Source organism: Physeter macrocephalus, unplaced genomic scaffold, assembly GCF_002837175.3.
Source record: "Physeter macrocephalus isolate SW-GA unplaced genomic scaffold, ASM283717v5 random_499, whole genome shotgun sequence".
Classification (NCBI taxonomy): Eukaryota; Metazoa; Chordata; class Mammalia; order Artiodactyla; family Physeteridae; genus Physeter; species Physeter macrocephalus.
In genome coordinates this window covers 34,173-52,629 of record NW_021145785.1, presented here as the reverse complement: position 1 = coordinate 52,629, position 18,457 = coordinate 34,173, and the positions used below count along the sequence as shown (strand labels likewise).

Sequence of the window (18,457 nt, the reverse complement as noted above, 5' to 3'; positions counted from 1 at the left end):
TTTGCATTCTCCCAGGCCTCCCATCTCCCATCCCAGACCCTACCTCTTCTTCACTCACCCCTTCATCTCTCTGTGAGGGGGCACATCCGAGGAACTGGTCCTTCTTTGGAAGTCTTCGTATCTCCTGCCTCAGAGGACTGAGTGCTAAGTCCTGGTAGGAATCAGGGAGTCTAGTGAGTCTAGGAAACTGAAAGCTCCCCTGTTTCTAGAACCTAGGCTCCCTGAAGATACATCCAGGAACATAAACCAGTCATCTGCAGGCGACAATCAGCTTTCTCCATTCTGATACTGAGGGCTGGCTACAGTGATTGAAAAAGCAACTCTAGGGCTTCCCTGGTGGCGCAGCGGTCGAGAATCCGTCTGCCGATGCAGGGGGCACAGGTTCGAGCCCTGGTCTGGGAGGATCCCACATGCCGCGGAGCAGCTGGGCCCATGAGCCACAACTACTGAGCCTGCACGTCTGGAGCCTGTGCTCCGCAACAAGAGAGGCCACGATAGTGAGAGGCCCGCGCACCGCGATGAAGAGTGGCCCCCGCTTGCCGCAACTGGAGAAAGCCCTTGCACAGAAACGAAGACCCAACACAGCCAAAAATAAATAAATAATTTTTAAAAAAAGAAAAAGAAAAAGCAACTCTACAAATAATGCTCCGCGCCTCTCCAATTATTACTCTATCTCCTGATGGAGAGGGAATAATTTATACTGCAAGACTGAGAAACAACATATTTCTGGATGGATTATTATTAAAGCTATTACGATCTCCCATGACATGGGGATTAGGAAGGGCCATGTTTAGACCACAGCTATCAAAAAACACAGGGCCATGGATGCTGACGCTTCTTCCAGCCTCTCAGGCACATACTGTACACCGAGAAATTCCTGTCCTCAAATCTAGGAAAGGGAAACCTGAAACCCATTGGAAAAACCTCCGGAACCATAAAGACCAGACTTGGCCCTCGGGCCCCTTTCTACTGACAGGGCTCTTGTTTTGGGGAGTCCAGCTTTATATCATTCATTAAAGACCCTAAAGCCCAAGTGTATCATCTTCAAGCTCCTACTATTTTATTCACCAAGCCTTCCTGTAGAACAACACAGTTGCTAAAATGTTGCCATGACAACTCCAAATCAACTGAGCCTCAGCAAAAAGGGGTGAAACTCCAGGTTCGGGGTTCGGAAAGAGAAGAGACAGTGGGGGAGGAATCCATCTACGAGGTGCCTGCCTTAAGACCGTTGACACCCGGGGGGGGGGGCGCGGACTGGGGAGGCGGGCAGGAAAAACAAAGGGCTGAGCAGACAGATGCCTCCAGAAAGAAACAGCTATATAGTACAAAGCAATAAAATAATCCCGACAGGAAAGGGATAAGACTTTTGTAAATTCTCTACCCATAAGGTCCCCCAGACCTTTATCTTCAGCGAATGAGCCATGGAAAGCTTGTATCCAAAGTGTTAACCAAAAAAAAAAAAAAAAAAAAAAAAAAAAGGAACTGAAAGTGAAACTGTGAAACTGTCCGGAGGAAGTAGCGCTGCAATAAGATCCCAGTCCCTAAGGGAGAAGTAGCACCAGTGTTTCGAGACCACCTACCTCTCCATCCTCAAACCCGCGGAGGAGGTGCCCCTCTGAGGCTTGCAGCGCTGACAGCAGAAGGAAGCAATGAAACAGAGGCCAGGGCACAGGAGGCGTCTCTATGGCCCACAGCTGTCAGACAGGGGCAGCCTCTGAGGACACCCAGCAACGGGATCAGGCTACTTATTCAAATCTTATTTGGACATCAGGAAGCATTTCCTGAGCATTAGGGGCATGCGACACGGAAAGCGGGCTAGGATGTTGTGGCGTGCACGCTCAGGGAACGAGGGCCCTGCAAGAGCCCTAAGTCTCGACACAAAGGGAAAAAGAATCAAGTTCGCAAAGAAGTCAGGCGCCTAGACCTTGCCTGAGAATGCGGCGTCTCCCTGCAGGCCCACCAACCAGTAGACGCTCAGCAGCTGAGCGCCGGCCAGGCGCGAGGCCAGGAGCCCGCGCGGTGACCTGGCCAGCCCGGCCGGGCTCACCCCTAGCCTCCGCTGCTCTGCAGAGGTAGGAAAGGACACCGGGGGCTCAGCGGGCCCCGCAGTGTCCGGCCCAACGTCTCGCGGATAGCAGCGCGGGAGGGCGGGGACGTGTGCGCTCGGGGGCGGGGAGTGAGTTCGGCCCACAAAAGGGGGAGATAACGAACCAGGCACGGCCCCCTCCCTCAAAACAAAGGCTTCCGCCCCAGGAGTTCCTGAACCTAAAAAACGGAAACAAAATCGAGGCTGCTCTGCCTCGCCGGCGCACCCAGTCTCCAGACTCCCGCCGTGTCCTGCACTCACCGGCCAAGGCAGCTTCAGCCGCCGATCTCCCCCTACTGTGTTCTCCCTCTCCGGACTGGGGTATCTCCAAAGACAGCTGATCATGCGCACTCCCGGCCCGCGCCCATGTTGGTGAGGGGCGGAAGTGTCTCTCTGGACCCGCCCAGCCTACTCAGCCTCCGAGTCTCCCCACTTCCGTTCGCTCCATCTTGATGAGGGCTTGGATGGGGGCGTGTTGTGGGTGTTGCTGGGGCGGGGAAGAAGCAATGCTCAGGGATCTCGGGAGAATGGCCCTGAAGTCCTTGTCGCTTTCGTCCTAGTCCAAGAACGGGAGAAAGGACGACTAACTTGGTGCTACCATTTTTCTGCTGGACGGTGCCTTTTTAGTTCCAGGAGAAGGGAGTGAGAGAGGCCAGCTTAGATCAAGAGAGGGACATCGGATGGAGGCGCCATCTTTAACAAAGGACATCTTTTTTAAGTTTTCTATTGGAGATTAGGACATATCTGGGCATACATAGAGTTTGTATTAGCGTTAGCGGTCACCCAAAGACCCCCAAGGCTTATGGTTTTTGTGAGGCTCACAGTTTCTGTGAGAGGTGTCTTGATTCCCATTCTTTTCAGTCAAGACCTAACCTTAATGGATTTGGAGTAGGGTGGTGTAATAGGGAGAGTTCACACTCTGGAGCCAGACAAACTCGTGTCTCAGACCTAACCTCTGCCACTTCTTAGTTCTGAGACTTTTGGCAACGTTTGACTTAACATTGGTTTCCTCACCTGTAAATGGAGATTACAAGTACCAACCTTAGAGAATTATTAGGTGGGCCAAATAAAATCAAGAGCGTAGATTCTGTGCACATAGAATACCTAGCCTTTACTGGCATATAATGAGCATTATGTAAATATAAGTTTCTCTTCCCCATTTCCTGACCACCATGAACCCAGCTGTAGTTTCTAGCTACAGGTCTTCACAACAACAACTGAGGAAGAGCACCCAAACAATAAAAACTGAAAAACGCAACGTTTGGCCAAACGTATCACTCAAGACTTTAATAAGAATAATGAGACACCACACTACTTATGTGTAAAAAAAACAACGTTTATTCTGAGACATTGCCCCTTGGGACGTGTGGCCCCAGCCTGTCGGGAGAAGCAGTCCCAGGGCCTGAGTGACACCATTCCCCTTCCCTAAAATAGGAAGTTATTCCAAAGGAGAAAAGAGAGGCCAGAGAGATCTATACAAGACCTCTCTTCCTTGAGATGCAGGGAGGCAGAGGGTGGGGGAGCTGGGAAGGGAGCCAGTCCCTCCAACAAATACTCCGCATTCAAAGAGTTTCCTGCACATTTTCCTCCTAATCTGGAGTTAAGAGGAGCAAGAGGTGTCCCAGGGCCCAAGAGTAGAACAAGGATGGGTAACTCTAGAAGTGTTTGTATGTAATAGGCTCTGACCTGGCCCTGACCCCTGCCTCTACTCTGGACTTCCATGAAGAGAAGTTCATTGCCTAAGAGGGCAGGAACTTGGCTGGAGTTCTGCCTTCATTCTTCACGTTGAGAAACCGTTAAGTTTGCCGCCTACTCTTTGTTCCCTTTGGCCGATGACCCCACTCTCTGGGAACAGGATCTTGGTGACTTTCTCTGGAATCTCGTAAGAGATAAGTGCTTTGTGTCTGAGACAACCTCAGGTAAATGGACCAAAACGTGCCTCCCACAGTCATAATTAGAAGCTGGAGGGCCAAAACCTATAAAGTTGGGCACTAAAGCTGCTCAGGCTGCCGAAGAGACAGCGGAGAGACCCTGGAGACAGCTACTGTCCCCTATGCCCAGTGCTCTGGTCCGAATCACAGCCCCTCACCTTTCCCAGAGTTAGCCTGTGTTTCAAATGCGTACGATCGGCGCTGGGGGGACGTAATGGGGTCAGGGAGCTGGGGTTCTCTCGGGGGCAGACTAAACCGACTCCGGGGTCCAGACCCTTCTGTGCCTTCAGCTGGGAGCTCCAGGCAGCTAAGGGGCCGTGAACAACAGGCAGGGATCATGCTATAGGGGGAGGTTTGGGGGATGAGGCTGTAGTCCCCAGCCCCAGTACAGGTCTGGGTCCGCCGAACTGCCTGAGCTTCAGTCCTCTGGCGGTCCCGGGCCAGGGCCACAGCAGCATCAAAGGAAAGACTGCCCCCATTCCTCCAAGAGGAGCGGGAGGCTCGGGACCCCCAGGCCCATTCCCCAGGAGTTCCATCAAGCCGGCCAGGCCTTGGGCATGGGTTTGCTGGTGCCACATGGATCTTGCCACACATTGCACTGGGCATCTTGGCAAACTGTGGTTTGGGGGGCACCACAGGCACAGAGCGGACCTGTTGGACCTGAACCAGGGTGGAAGCCAGGCGCATGCTCACACCACCAGCTGAGCCAAGGGGACTGGGCTGCCCCTCAGGATCCATCTCCTCTGGCCGGGGTGGCTGTGGGGCTGCGTGTTCTGTCTCAGAGGACTGGGCATTGCCCTCTTTGGCACTGTCAACCTCCAGGGACTCTACATGTGACACTTCAGGGAGGGAGCCCTCTTCTACACGGTCACCTCCAGCCCTCTGGTCTCCCTCAGCTTCTCCGTCTCCACACTCCCGTTCCTTGCTGACCTCCCCTGCTCCTCCTTCCGCTGCTTCTTCTGGGATTCTGCTATCTTCACCATCTCCTTGGTCTTCTCTTGCCTCTTGGTTCTCATCCCCCCTCTGCCCTTTGACCTCATCTTTGCCTCCTTCAGCCTCTTGTTTGTGTACAACTTCCCAGCTCTCTTCAGCAGTTTGCTTTTCCTGGGCTCCATCCTCTGGGTCCCTCCTGGCTTCTCCCTGGGCTTCATCTCCTTCCTCAGCCTCTTCTTCTCGCTCAGTCTTTCTTTCCTTCCCCTTGCCTTTACCCTGCTCCCCTCCTGTTTCCTCCACACCCTTAGCTTCCTCCATACTCTCATCCTCCTGCTGACCTTTGGACTCCTCTCCCTTGGCCTCTGTCTCCTCTCTCTCTTCCCCACATCTTTCGCTCAAACTGTCAATCACCTTTTGGCTTCCCTCAGCCTCCACTCCTCCCTCACTGGCCTCTCCACCCTCCACTTCACTCTCTGGACTCCCCTCAGCCTCCTCCCTGATGTCCCATCTACTTCCAGGCTCAGCCTCCCTCTCCTCCTCAACTTCCCAGAATGCCTGTTCTCCCTCAGCCTGTGCTGGAGCCTGCTGTCTTCCACACCCTGTTCCCTTTTCCTCTAGACTGCCTGAACCCTCCCAGGTCGGGAGTTCGGGCCCCAGAAGGGGACTTAGGTCATCATAGGCACTCAGGAAGACTTCCTCCCCACTTTCCTCCTCTGCTTCAGGCCTGGAGCCAGGAGAGTCCAGGGAACAGCAGCTGGGAGCCAGGACAAACTGCGCCTCATCCAGAGACAGGTCATCCAGGGGTGGCTCCACAGAGAACTCCTCCACCTGTAAGCACAGCATCGTGGCTCAGGACCAGGCGGCTCTGTCCACTCTCTGGATTCCTTAGCACCCCCAAACCCAGCACAGCGCCTCCTTACCTGAGGCCCAACTCCCAGGAGCTCCTCCAGGTAGCCCATCCCAGGGTCGTCCTCCCCAGGGGAGAAGGCTGCTCCTGCTGGTCCTGCCTTGGCCACCTCCCCATCCACCACCCCCACCCACTCGGGCTCTGAGCTGCTTGAGTCCTCTAGGAAGGAGAAGGAATCCTGCACCTCCTGGGACAGGCAGTCCTCCAGGGCAGGGATCATGTCCGCTGGGCCTGAGTCAGCCAGGGGACCTGCAGCTGGACTTGCCTCCAACTTCTCATCTGTTGGGAGAAAGGTAGTCCCAGGAATACGAAGGTCAAGACCAGCCCTGACCCTTTCCAATGTGAGTCTTCCTAGCATTGCTACAGTATGGGCCCAACATTCCCAGCATAGATACTCCATGTGGCCGATCCTCTCCGACCAATATCCCTAACTGTTGGCTTATAGCCACCTTTATTGAGCTCCTACCAGGTGCCAAGCACTGTGCTATACATTTTATAATGCATTATCTTATTTTCTCCATAAAACAACCCTATAATGTAGGGTATTTATCCCCATTTTATATATGAGGAAAGTGAGACTCAGAGAGATTTGTCCACGGTCACACAATGAGTGGCACAGCCAAAATTTGAATCCAAGACTACTTAACTCTATAGCCCTTATCCTTACCCAGTACCTAGTGCTGCCTGAGTACTTCTCATTATTGACACTTCAGGAACTGGAGTCAGAGCAAAGATCAGACCCCAGCTCTGCCATCTCCTACCGAATTGCTTAACCTAAGTCTCAGGTTCCACTGCTGTAATATAAGGGTAACAACAATACCTATGTCAACATTATGAGAAAATGAAATGAGCTAATGCCTTCAAAGTCCTTAACAAAGCACATCATAAACTCTCGACAAATGTTAGCTATTAGTATTAGTATTAGTATTATTACCATCATCTGTGATATATTCCCACTTTGTACTTAGTAATCCCTGCTGTATATATCTGACACAGATCCCCATTCTTGTGTATATCAGTGATCTAAGGCTGCCAGAGATCCTCTCTGCAAGAATTTCATACAACCTGATAATATTACCGGATTCCCCCAATCTTGAATCCGGGGAGGCAGCTAAAGATAGCCACCCAAAGCCCAGAGCAGATCCCCAGCATCGGAGCCTCAGCCTAGAGTCCTAGTCCCCTCTCCCAGCCCTGGGAAATCCTTGAATCCTCACCTGGGGGGCCAGGGCCAAGGCCAGGGCCAGAGCCAGGGCCAGAGCCAGGGCTTGGCCGGGGCTGTAGGGTGGGGTACTCGAGACCACGGGCAAACCCGGCCAAGGAGATGTTAGAGATGATGTTTGGGGATATGTTGAGCATAGAACTGATGTGTGGTGGGAGGTTGACATAGTAGGGCTCTGAGATGTGGACGCCAGCACGGCGCTCTGCGTGGCTGCTGCCCCCAGCACGGATTGCTGACTGCCCAGGTCGTGGTGTGCCGGGCTCAGAGCTCGTGCCAGCCAGTGCCTCTGCCTCGGGCTCCTGTTCACCCTCTGCTGCTTCCACAGAATCGTTCTCCAAGCTCGCCAGCAGCAATGGGCCTGGCCGAGGACTGCTTCGTCCCACCAGCCCCTCTGGCTCTGTGGAGGAGAGAGAGGTAGGCAACAGCCTCTGCAAGGGGCCTGGACACCTCAGAAAGGCTCTGGAGAGTGCCTTCTGTTTTCTCTATCCTGGAAGACACCAGGCCCAGCTTCCCTTAGCCGCTACTGCAAACCTTACACAGTCAGCAGGTCAGAGGTCACCCCACCAACATCTACTTAGGAACCCCCTTCCCTCCTTGGAGGTACAGCACTAGCCCTCACTCCCCGCGCCCTGCCCCGACACACACACACACACACACACACACACACACACACACACACACACACACACAAGAGTGCACACCTATACTCACCATCACTGACCCCAGCCACAGCACTCAGTGAGTCCATGCTCTTGGCTGGCCGCAGAGTCCCCTTATCAGATTTGTCCTCTGCAAGACAGGGATGTGCGTAGAGCCAGGGCCTGGCACACCCTCAGCAGAGCCCCCCCTACATCTCCCCAGACTTACCCCTGTCCTCAGCCCCCCGTGGAAGTTTACGCTTGGTCTCATGGCCAGAGCGACCCAGATTGAAGATAGATCTCCACTTCCTGACCTTCAAAGACCCCTTCCTCCTGGAGGGGATGGAGAAATCACTGCAGTTGCAGCCTGGTGGCCAGTGCAGGGGAGGAGGGCCCAGGAAGAAGGCCTTACTTGTGCTCTGCAATCTCTATGATAGTGTGATAAGGCCGCATCTGTGGGGGTCCATCACCAGCCTGCAGGATGCTAGGCAGGTTGTAGGGCAGGGATCGGGGCATAAGGTCCTCGGGGCTGCCTGACACCCGGACCCCTGGAAGTGATCGCCATCCACTTTCCACCTCACCACCTAGGAAGAGAAGAGGAATTGGCCAGCCAGGAACAGAGAGAGGGCTTTGGGTACCGAGCTCCTCACTGCACCCTCCCACTCACCAACTACCATGCTAGGGATATACCTGGAGGCAGACCCTCTGTGTCTAGCTCCTCAAGAGGGAGTCCTCAGGGACAAAGGGGGCCAGGAGATCCCAGGACATTGGCCCGGTGGGCCGGGGGTGGGAATGATCCTTCACTAGCCTCGAGAACCAGGATGGATGGTGATTAAGAGGTCAAGTTATGCCCTGGACGGAGAGCAGAAGAGGCCTACTCAAGTCCCGACTGCACCATTCTCTCTGCAGGGTCTTCTCCACGTGACCATAAGCAACAACACTTTATGAGACTCAGTTCTGTCATCTGCAAAGCAGGGAAACTGAACTGGATGACCTTGGAGGCTCTCTGTAACTCTGACATGACTCCCAGACAGACAGTGGTGATTTGGTGAGTTGGAAGGACACTGACCAGAGAGAGCAGCACCCTCAAAGAGCTGGTCCACATGTGTGAGGATGAACTCGACGACAATGGACTGCACCCGCACCTCCATGAAGGCTGCTGTCCCATTGAAGCCTGAGGCCTCTATGTCCTTAGACCTGTGGAGGTGTGGAGTTATTCTTCCCCAGCCCCACCACACTTCCCCATTTGAATTCTCCCTAAAAATATCTTATACCATTTCCCCTGAATGCCATAAACCTCATCCCCACCTCTTAATCTACATGTATGATTCAAGTCTCAAATGGCCACTTCCTCCAGGAAGCCTTCTTGGACACCCTCCTCAGGATTAATCTCTACCTCCTCTGCACACCGGGGTGCCTTGTGTATAACGAATCTCAGGACTTCTCACAGTCTGCCTTGCACCACAGGGAGTGACATGCAGCCCACTTCTCCAAGACCTTTGCTCAACAAACGTTTGACAAGGATCCCCCCGACCCCTTCCTGCTCCAGTCCCCGAGCTAAGTGATGCAGTGTAAGAAAACACAAAGGTCTGGGAATTCCCTGGCAGTCCAGTGGTTAGGACTCCGTCCTTCCACTGCAGGGGGCACGGGTTCGATCTTTGGTCAGGGAGAACTAAGATCCCGCGTGCCACTCAGTGTGGACAAAAAAAGAAAAAAAGAAAACACAAAGGCCCTGTCCTTAGGGACTTTACTCAAGCTCAGAGAAGGGGCTCACGTGGGTGAGCTCCGTTGCACTCAGTGTGATCCTGAAACTTCCTGGTCTCACTGGGCGAGACCCCTCTCCAGTGCACCCACACAGCCACACCCGCTCCTCGAGCAGCTTCCCAGGGGCTAGGCTCTGCCAGGATCCCCGCACATGCACCCACCTCAGCAGGTTGGGGGCCCACACGATGGCCAGGTTGCGGGCGTGCATGTTGGTCTGGGCACTCAGTGAGGCCATGTGCACCAAGTGCCGCATGAGGAACTCCAGGGTCCTGCAGAAAGGGGGCGTCGTGGGGTAGAGCTCACAAAGGGAGCACTCAGGCAGAGGGAGGATTGAGGTGTGGGAGCAGGAAGAGAAGTGACAGGTCAAGGCCCCAGGTGGAGAGAGAGCCTGGGCTGAGTGGGGTGAGTCGGGACTCTGGGTGGGGAGGAGCCCCACACACCTGTAGTTTGGGACAGGGAGTTCTCGAAGCACCTCTAGGATCTTGACCAAGCGCTCAGGTTCCAGCTGCACTGCCACAGCCTCCTGGTTGAAATCAAGGAGCAGGAGTCAGTGACCCAGCGCTGCCCCTGCTTCCTCCCCAGAGTTCTGAGCCAAACTCTCAGAAACAGTCTGTGCTGTACCCCACTCCATCCCCCAGGCTGAATCTTCGAAGCACACTGACGTAGAATTTGGGTCCCACAGGACCTGCAGATGAATCTTGGCTATGCCACTTAATAGCTCTGTGACCTTGAGCAACTCACTGCCACTCTCTGCCTTAGCAGCCTCATCAGTAGTGCTCTGGTTCTGGAACACATCAGGTTCCACCCTGTGGGTGCCCCAGGGGCCATGGAGTTGATTTCAAGGTGTCCAGGAAGGCCCATGCCCACCCATTCTGGCCTGTATGGGCTGAATGGCATGCCCTGGTATTCAGGGTCTCTAAATGATGTCATGCTCAATAAAATGCAACTTAATTTTAAAGTGTTACTCAATTCAAGAGAGCACTTGTGTCATGTATTTTCTTATCCAAAAGATGTTCAACACACGATCACCGTTCATGGAAGGGCACGCCTGAAAAAAAATTGACTTCCTAAAAGGGTTCTCATTCTCTTAAATGTAGGGAAGCTCCGGTCTAGGTGATTTCCAAGGGCCTTCCAGCTTCTGCTCTCTGTCTGACCTCTACTCTCCCCCAGTCTCACCCTGCACTGTGTGCAGTTTGCAGGGAAAGGAGGGACAATGGAGAGCACAGGGACAGGGGAGGGCGGAGGTAGCAGCGCCAGGAGATTTGTAAGGGAGGGGTCTTTTCATTTTCATCTGGTCTCTGTCATGCAGGATCCCTAGGACTCGGTCTGGCATTGGACACATCTGAGATGTCAAAACCACAGAGGTCACCCTCAGCCTTCTCTTCCCCCCCTCCGCTGTCACTCAACTCACAGCAAACTTGTCATAGAGCCGGTAAGTGAGCAGGGGGTCCGGCAGCTCTCTGAAATAGGCCTTGCACAGGGAGGAGACGCAGTGAATGTCCTGAAGGTAAACATCTCGCCGCAGGTCTGGCTTCCGCTCAGCCTCAAACTCCTGCCTGGGGAGGTGCGGAGTGGTCAGGAGTGGTGACGGTCTGGGGAAATGTAGGGACCCTCACCTACATTAAATCTATGATTTGAGGGACCGTCACCTAGGGAGAGCTGTAGAGATGAGCTCCAGGCAGGGTCGAGGGTCAACATGTATGAATCTTGGAAGGAAGAGGTTGGGGCGTGTATATACGTGAGGCAGCAAGTATAAGGCGTTGTATCTGTCAACGTGCAGAGTGGATGTTGTGATGGGTAAGTGGATAGGTAAATGGATCTATGCATGAACAGGGGTACATATCAGGATGTAGTGTCGGTGTGAGTAGCAATGTAGTGGTATGTAGGAGTCGGTAGAAGTGGGGGGATGAGCCTAAATGTGTGTTTCTGGGTATGTGTAAAGATGGAGGAGTGTAACTCTCAGAAGGAAACATAAGTGTAAATCTTCAGGACCTTGGATTAGGCAACAGTTTCTTGGATATGACACCAAAAGCACACGCAACCAAAGAAAAAAAATAGATAAATTTAACATCAAAATTACAAACTGTTGTGTACCAAAAGACGCTATCAAGGAAATGAGACAACCCACAGAATGGGAGAACAGATTTGTAAATCATAGATTTAATAAGTGTCTAATATGCAGAATACATAAAGAACTCTTACAACTCAAAAGACACAAATAACCTAATTTTTAAATGAGCAAAGATTTGAATAGACATTTCTCCAAAGATACACAAATGGCTAATAAGCACACAGAAGGTGTTTGACATAATTAGGTATTAGGGAAATGCAAATATGGATGAAATATCACTTCACACACATTAAGGTGGTTATAATCAAAAAGACACACAGTAACAAGTGTTGGCTGGGATGTGGAGAAATTGGAACCCTCATACATTGCTGGTAGGAATGTAAAATGATGCAACTCCTATAGAAAACAGTTTGGCAGTTTCTTAAAAAGTTAGACATAGAGTTACCATACGACCCAGAAGTTCCACTCTTAGGTATATACTCAAGAGAACTGAAACCATATGTCCACACAAATACTTGTACACAAATGTTTATAGCAGCATTAATCATAACAGCCGAAAGGTGGAAACAACCCAAATAGCCATCAACTGATGAATGGGTAAACAAATGTGATAACGCCACACAATGGAATACTATTCAGCCATAAAAAGAAATGAAGTACTGGTACATGCAACAATATGCATGAACCCTGACAACATGCTAAGTAAAAAAAGCCAGACACAGAAATTTACAATTATATGATTCCACTTATGTGAAATGTCCAGAACAGGCAACTCCATAGAGACAGAAAGTAGACTAGCGGTTGCCAGAGGCTGGGGGAGAAGAGCAATGTGGAATGACTGCTAATGGGTACAGGGTTTCTTTTGGGGTTGATGAAATGCTCTGGAATTAGCGGTGGTTGCACAACCTTGTAAATGTACTAAAAACCACTGAATTATACATTTTTTTTGAATTATACATTTTAAAATGGTGAATTTTATGGCATGTGAATTATATCTAAATTTGTTTTTAAAGCTGGGTGGGTGCATGTGGGAGGGGAGGTGTGTGTGTGTGTGTACACGCGTGCGTGCACACAAATGCATGCGTGCAGGCTAGCCTGTGGGGAGTGCGGGGCATGGTGTCAACCTTTCCCGAGGAGACTAGAGCTCCACCCTTGGACAGTATCTATCATCTATGTTTCCTTCTCCCCAGATCCCCTCACCCCTGTGATTCCTGGCCTCCTGGCCACAGAGCCCTCCCCTCACTGCCTGACTCACCGGAGCTTCTGGATGTTGGAAGAGACCCCTGAGAGGCGGTAGATCCCATCCACCACTCCATACTCCTCCACAAACTCTGCACAGCTCCTTAGTACCTGGGGCACTGAGAACACAGATGGGGCAGAGAAAGAGAAATCAGAAGGTCTGGAGGTCAGAGACTACAGGGGGTCTGAGAAATGGATGCGTCAGGGAAAGGGGCTTGGGGAGCCTGAAGGCAAAGCTCATGGAATAAAAACTTGTCAGAAAGATTCTTGCAGGACATCAGCTCCAGCCTGCCAACCCATTACAATGTCTCTGCCCATTGGGCCTAGAGTCTCGGCATAAACTGCCCCAGTAAGGGGGAGCTCACTGCCTCCCCAGACTGCCCATTCCTGTTCGAAAGTTCTGCCTTTGTTGACCTGAAATTCTCTCTCTCTGTAATTCCTAGTTGCTATTTCAGAAATTTTAAAGGGACAACAATGTGATTGGAAGAGGACTCAGGGTGAAGCACTGGTCTTGAAAGTGCATTTACATAACACTCTACATAAGATAAAGGAACATTAGCTCTGGCAACCAAAATGGAACAGAGCTGATGGGCACTATTGTGAAGCACCTCCTCTGGTTAGTGAATGCATGGATCTTAGATCTGCCATAGGAAGGTACACGAAGTTGTGACAGACCTTCCGACAGGTCAATTCAGGAGAGAGGCACCTATATGCCAAGCACTATGCATTAGACATGAAAACTGAGGATCATAGAAGTAATGAGTGTGCAGTATCATCCAGCTAGAGCCAGGATTCAAATCCAGGAGTGCAAAAAGCTGTATTCTCTCTCCCTTCTTCGGAGCCCTTCCCAGTTACTAGACTGTAAGCTCCTTAAGGACAAGATCTAAGTGTGACCCATCCTGCTGTTCCTCATCTTATCTGTCATGGTGTCTCAGTCACGGGAAATCCTCAGAAACCATGTGTTGAATCTCATCTCCACAGGCCACATAGTTATCTCTCTAAAGCACTTCCATGCTTTACTTTTTTTTTTTTTTTAAGTGCTTCCATGCTTTAAATCCTATGCTACATACACTCTCTCCTCCACCCCAATCTTCAATGCTTAGCTTACAAACACAGAATAAAATAGAAGCTCCTCAACATGGTATACTGTATAAGACCTTTCACAAACCAGGCCCAGCTGCCATTCCAGCCTTAGCTCCAGCCAGCTCCCCCAATAAATCCTACGATCCAGCACTTTCCTACCCACTGAACAAGCCTTGGTACCATCGCTCATGTTTTCCCTTGCCTGGAAGTGCCCTCCTCTCTGTCTCTGCCTGGTGAGCCCCTATGCATTCCTCAAAACACACTTCAGACATCACTTCCAATTCTGAACCCTTTGCTTACATCCGTATTATACTTCCCAAGGTCCTTCGTTTATATCTGTACATAGTACTTATTGTACTTTGTTATGATTGGTATATTTTGCATCTATACCTTCTGACAAATAGTAACATCCTCCCCAGCTTCTAGCACAGTGTTGAAACAGAGCCGGTGCTCAACAGATGTTTATTAAATTACTCAATGAATTAGTCAATGAATTGGAGCTTTAACAGAGAATATTGCCTAAGACAAAACATTGAGTTCAATTAGCTGAGACTCACCAGAGAAATTCCTGTCATGTGTTAGTGTCAGAAAAAGCTGTGCTTCTCCTAAGCCACCTATTTTTTTCTTATGGGCTTTATGAATTTCATACCTGATTATGTTTACCTCTTTAACTACCAGGAAGCCCAGAGCCCATATCTTGGAACCATATAGAACCACCTGAAATGCATTTCTAGGTACTGATTTTACCCTTCCTGTTTTCCCTTCAACTCAATTCCTTCAGTCATTTATTCTTTTTGTAAAGTTTTGGGTTTGGGAAGTCATCCATCTCAAGCTCTTTGTGGAAGTGAGTAGGTTAGAAATACAGACTGAAGAAAATCAATAAATCCATCAAACACTATTTTAAACCCTCTTTATATGACCCGGAGTCCACACCCTTTACCCTCCTGCACCCCAGAGCCGGGAATTGGGTGAGACAAGGAAAGCATCAAGGCTGCAAAATTTAAGCGCTCACTCTTAGGGTTGTGCAAGTGCCAACCGTGCACATGCACGATCTTGGGAGTGAATGCCTCCTTAAGAAAGAAGCACCTAGGGCTTCACTTGCCTGGCCCCGAGAGTGAGAGTTTCCTTACATTTTGCACCCTAGTCACCTCTCTTGCCTCACCTTAGTCCAGGCTCTACGGTTCACCATCCATCCCTTCAGGACCTCTGCCCATTTGCCAGGGTCCACTGACCTCAGGTTCCCAGCACTGAATGCAGAGATGAGGCAGACCCTCCTGGTTCAAGCTGTTGCTCTACTCTTGGGTGAATAATGCTACCCCAACTCTTTCGGCCATCACTCTGTTGACTCATAAATAGCTCGCTGTCACCTAAACCCCAGGTTGTTTTCACAATAACTGCAATCAGTCCATGTCTTCTCCATCCCACCCTTCTCTGTTGATTTTGAGTCTCCACAGGAGGCCTTTGAAGAAGGCATGCCTTTAAAGAAGGCATTCGAGAGCCTAAGGAGTCAGAGCCATAGAGGAAATGGGTCAAGGAGATGGGGAAAGAGATAATAGGATCAGAGGGATGGAGGAGTCAGGGAGACAGAGATAAGAGAAATGGGGTCAGAGATAAAAGTTAGAGACATAGTTGGGGCGGTAGAGTCAAAGGGTGGGTCAGGGAGGAGGGCCTGAAGCTAAGGAAACTGGAGAATCGGAAACCTGAACAAGATCTCAAAGAGGTAAATATTAGGAAAAGGAAGAACTCAATTCATATAAGGGCTCGGGAAGGAAGAGACCCACCTAGGGCAAAGAGCTGGGAGAGGGTGCTGAGATGGCGCGAAGCTGCAAGGATGGGGGAAACCAAGATAATCTGGGAGGATAAGTTAACCACAAACACAGCTCTCCTGGCCTGGGCTTTCATTTTTGCTGGATCTTGGCTTAAAGAGAGAAGCCATCACTGGCCTCTCTCTGTCCCTCCGCTTTCCACCTGTCTATGCTAGGAGGAGCTGGGAGAAGGGGAGAAGGCTGCCACTGCTGCTCTAGTGCCCAAGATAATCCTCCCCCCTTGGACTCAGGTGAGGTTCTGGTGAAGGGCAGGAGGTGCTTTGCTCTCTCTCTCTGGGATTCACTAGGATCAGGACCCAGCCACCAGATGCCTATCTCTTCCAGAGAACATGCCCCTCACCTTCTGGGAATGCTGACAGAGGCTAGGAAGGGATACAGGAGTGGGATCTGGGCTGGCTGTGAGTTCAGTGTTTCAACAGGAGGTTGGCAGGGGGTCCACAGGGAAGGACAGCACCAGGATGAGGAGGCTGAACTGAGGGTTTGCAGAGAACTGGAAGAACATCAGCCCCAATTAAATCATGTGGCCCTCACCCAAGAGCCATCATTCTCAAGAGGCATCCCTTGTAAAGGAGTCAGCCCCACACTGGCGGCTGGGCTGTGCCCTGTTAGAAAAGAAAGAAAGCCACAGAGAAGCCACTTCGGCTGTTTAACACCCTTCCTTGGGGCCTGGGCTTTCCCTTAACTGAGGCCAGTGGGATGGGGGCCTCTGGGGGAGGAGAAAAGGGGAAGGAGGTGTCTGGGGACACAGGGGCGGGGCTAAGAGCAGGAAATGAGCTGGGAACCACCATCACCCTCCCTCCACTGCAGGCGCACAGAGCAGCAGCCCAGAGCAGAGGACAAAGAGGAAATGACAGATTGGGGTGGAGCGGGGGAGAAATCATGCCCTTCTTTGGGAGGAGGTCGAAGTACTAAAAAACAAGCTGGGCTGGGCAGTCAGGATACCTGCGTTCAATTCCAAATCAAATCAAGGAATGTTTTTGAGTGTCTACTCCACACCAAGCACAGTTGGGAGCCAATGCTGTCCCTGGTCCTGCTCGTTTCCAAGCGCCCTCCAAGGTAACTCAGGGAGGATGCTTTCCACGGACAGTCCTCAGCCCCATCCTCCTTTGTACCCTCTACCCCCATCTTCACACCAGGCCTCAGGCCATCTCTCTTACTGTTCTGGTGTTCCCATTTTAGCAGCTTCTCCCCTCACCTTCCACTTTGAACCTGTTTCTCCTTTGCACAGGGAGAACCGGAGAATCAGAGAGACTGGGGGAGGGGACTCTCCCTACCCTGCATCTTCACCTGTGGCCCAGCAAGGCTGCAGAAGGATCAGAGCCCCATAACCTCGTCTCCTCCAACCAGGAAACACCCATCCTCCCCATGTGCCGTCCTCAGGCTCTCCAGGGGCCCTCCTCCTGTCTTTTTTCATTCAGACCTAAGGACCATCCATGACCCCTCAGCCTTCCTCTCCTGTCCCCCAGCTGTCATCTTCTCACCTCTGTTTCTTCTACCTCTCCTGGGTCTCCAGTCTCACCCTCCTCTCCTCTCAGGGCTCCCTCGGTACCCCCATTCTCATCACCAGTCTCTTCACCCCCAGGCAGTCACACAAGGCTCTTCACTGAGTCACATTTCCTGCCCTGCCTGCTCATCAGCTGCCTGGGGGTGACCCCAAGCCACTGCCCCTTCTCCATGAGCTCCTGGAAGCCGCTTCTGTACCCTCAGCCTAGATCAGGTTGGAGAAGCGCCACGCCTCCCCCTCCACCCAACAGCAGCTCCGGGCTGGCCTCCTTACCCTCCTGGCCTGAGTGCTGCAGGTGCCCCTGCAGGTCACACCCAAACACCCGCTCCTTCGAGCTGCCCTTCTTCTTTCCTTTCTGCCGAGACTTCATGGCTGGAGCCCCAGGGCTCTGGCCCAGCCACCTCTGTCCCCTAAGACTTTTGCCCTACTAGTCCCCCATGGGATCCCAAGCCAGCCTCTGGGCTTGGCTTGGCCCCAGGGGGGCAGGGCTCAGAACTGGGGGTGGAGGGTGGCCTGGGCAACGGGCAGCAGCTCCTGCCTCTGGGGCCCCGGCCACACGGAAGTGGCTGTGGAAGAGGAAGCTGCCAGGACCCCGGCAAGAAGTTGTGTCTCGTGGCCGGGCCTGGCACTCACCCTTCTCGTCCTGCTCAGCCCTGGGGGGCAGGAAGCTGTGCAGCTCCTTAAACCCGCTTCCTGTTAGAGCATCTCTGCAACCACAGAGCTGGGGTGGGGGAGGTAGCTGACATTCACATCCTCACCCATTGCTGGGCCTCCACTCATTGGTCAAGAGGAGGTGATGTCAGAGCCCTGGAGTGGGCGGTAGCGCCTGGGGCGTGAGCAGGTGACTGACACCCTCGGAGACCAGAATTCTGGGGTCTGAGGTGGAGACCCGAGACTTGCCTAGGAGCAGAGCAGCACAGGGCTGTGCCAGGAATACCCAGGAGAGAGGATGTCCAGGCTTTGGCCCTGACCGGCCTGTAGTCTCAGTCAAGTCACATTACTTTGCTGAGCCTCAGTTTCAACACATATAAAAAAAATGAGGAGAGTGGACTAGATGATCTTTAAATCTTTCCAACTCTAACATTCTGTGGAACTCATTTGAATTCTGGGTTCTTTGACTGTAAAAAGTTTACACTGTTGTCTACTTTCCAGGCCTGTTGTAGTGAGACTCCAATACAATACAGGAGATAAAATACTGCCAACTAAGGCACTGCCCATCCTGGAAGGGCCTATAGTTCCACTGTCCGACCTCGACT

The 18,457-nt window shown here is 51.8% G+C and overlaps 1 protein-coding gene across 2 annotated transcripts; it reads right to left on the bottom strand.

Moving 5' to 3' along the window:
• Nucleotides 1-3,405: 3,405 nt before the first annotated feature.
• Nucleotides 3,406-17,571, bottom strand: ARHGAP30 (Rho GTPase activating protein 30). 2 transcript variants are annotated; one of them, XM_024116109.1, is made up of 13 exons: nt 17,475-17,571; nt 12,805-12,907; nt 10,890-11,030; nt 10,182-10,284; nt 9,919-10,001; nt 9,640-9,747; nt 8,784-8,911; nt 8,127-8,298; nt 7,944-8,047; nt 7,788-7,865; nt 7,072-7,473; nt 5,871-6,136; nt 3,406-5,778 (listed from the first exon to the last, which is right to left on the bottom strand). In XM_024116109.1, exons 1-13 carry the CDS (start codon nt 17,569-17,571, stop codon nt 4,162-4,164), a joined length of 3,402 nt encoding a protein of 1,133 aa, XP_023971877.1. In that variant the 3' UTR covers nt 3,406-4,161. The 2 variants fall into 2 exon arrangements, with proteins under 2 accessions (XP_023971877.1, XP_007112358.1); XM_007112296.2 differs by lacking the exon at nt 10,182-10,284 and having other exon boundaries at nt 10,890-11,034.
• Between the last annotated feature and the right edge of the window lie 886 nt (nt 17,572-18,457).

Coding starts and splice junctions, on each gene's coding strand:
- ARHGAP30 (XM_024116109.1), bottom strand. CDS start 17,571: ATGAAGTCTCGGCAGAAAGGAAAGAAGAAGGGCAGCTCGAAGGAGCGG. Junction 7,866..7,943: donor ACGGGGGGCTGAGGACAGGG/GTAAGTCTGGGG, acceptor CCTGTCTTGCAG/AGGACAAATCTGATAAGGGG. Junction 6,137..7,071: donor CCTTGGCCCTGGCCCCCCAG/GTGAGGATTCAA, acceptor TTCTCCCAACAG/ATGAGAAGTTGGAGGCAAGT.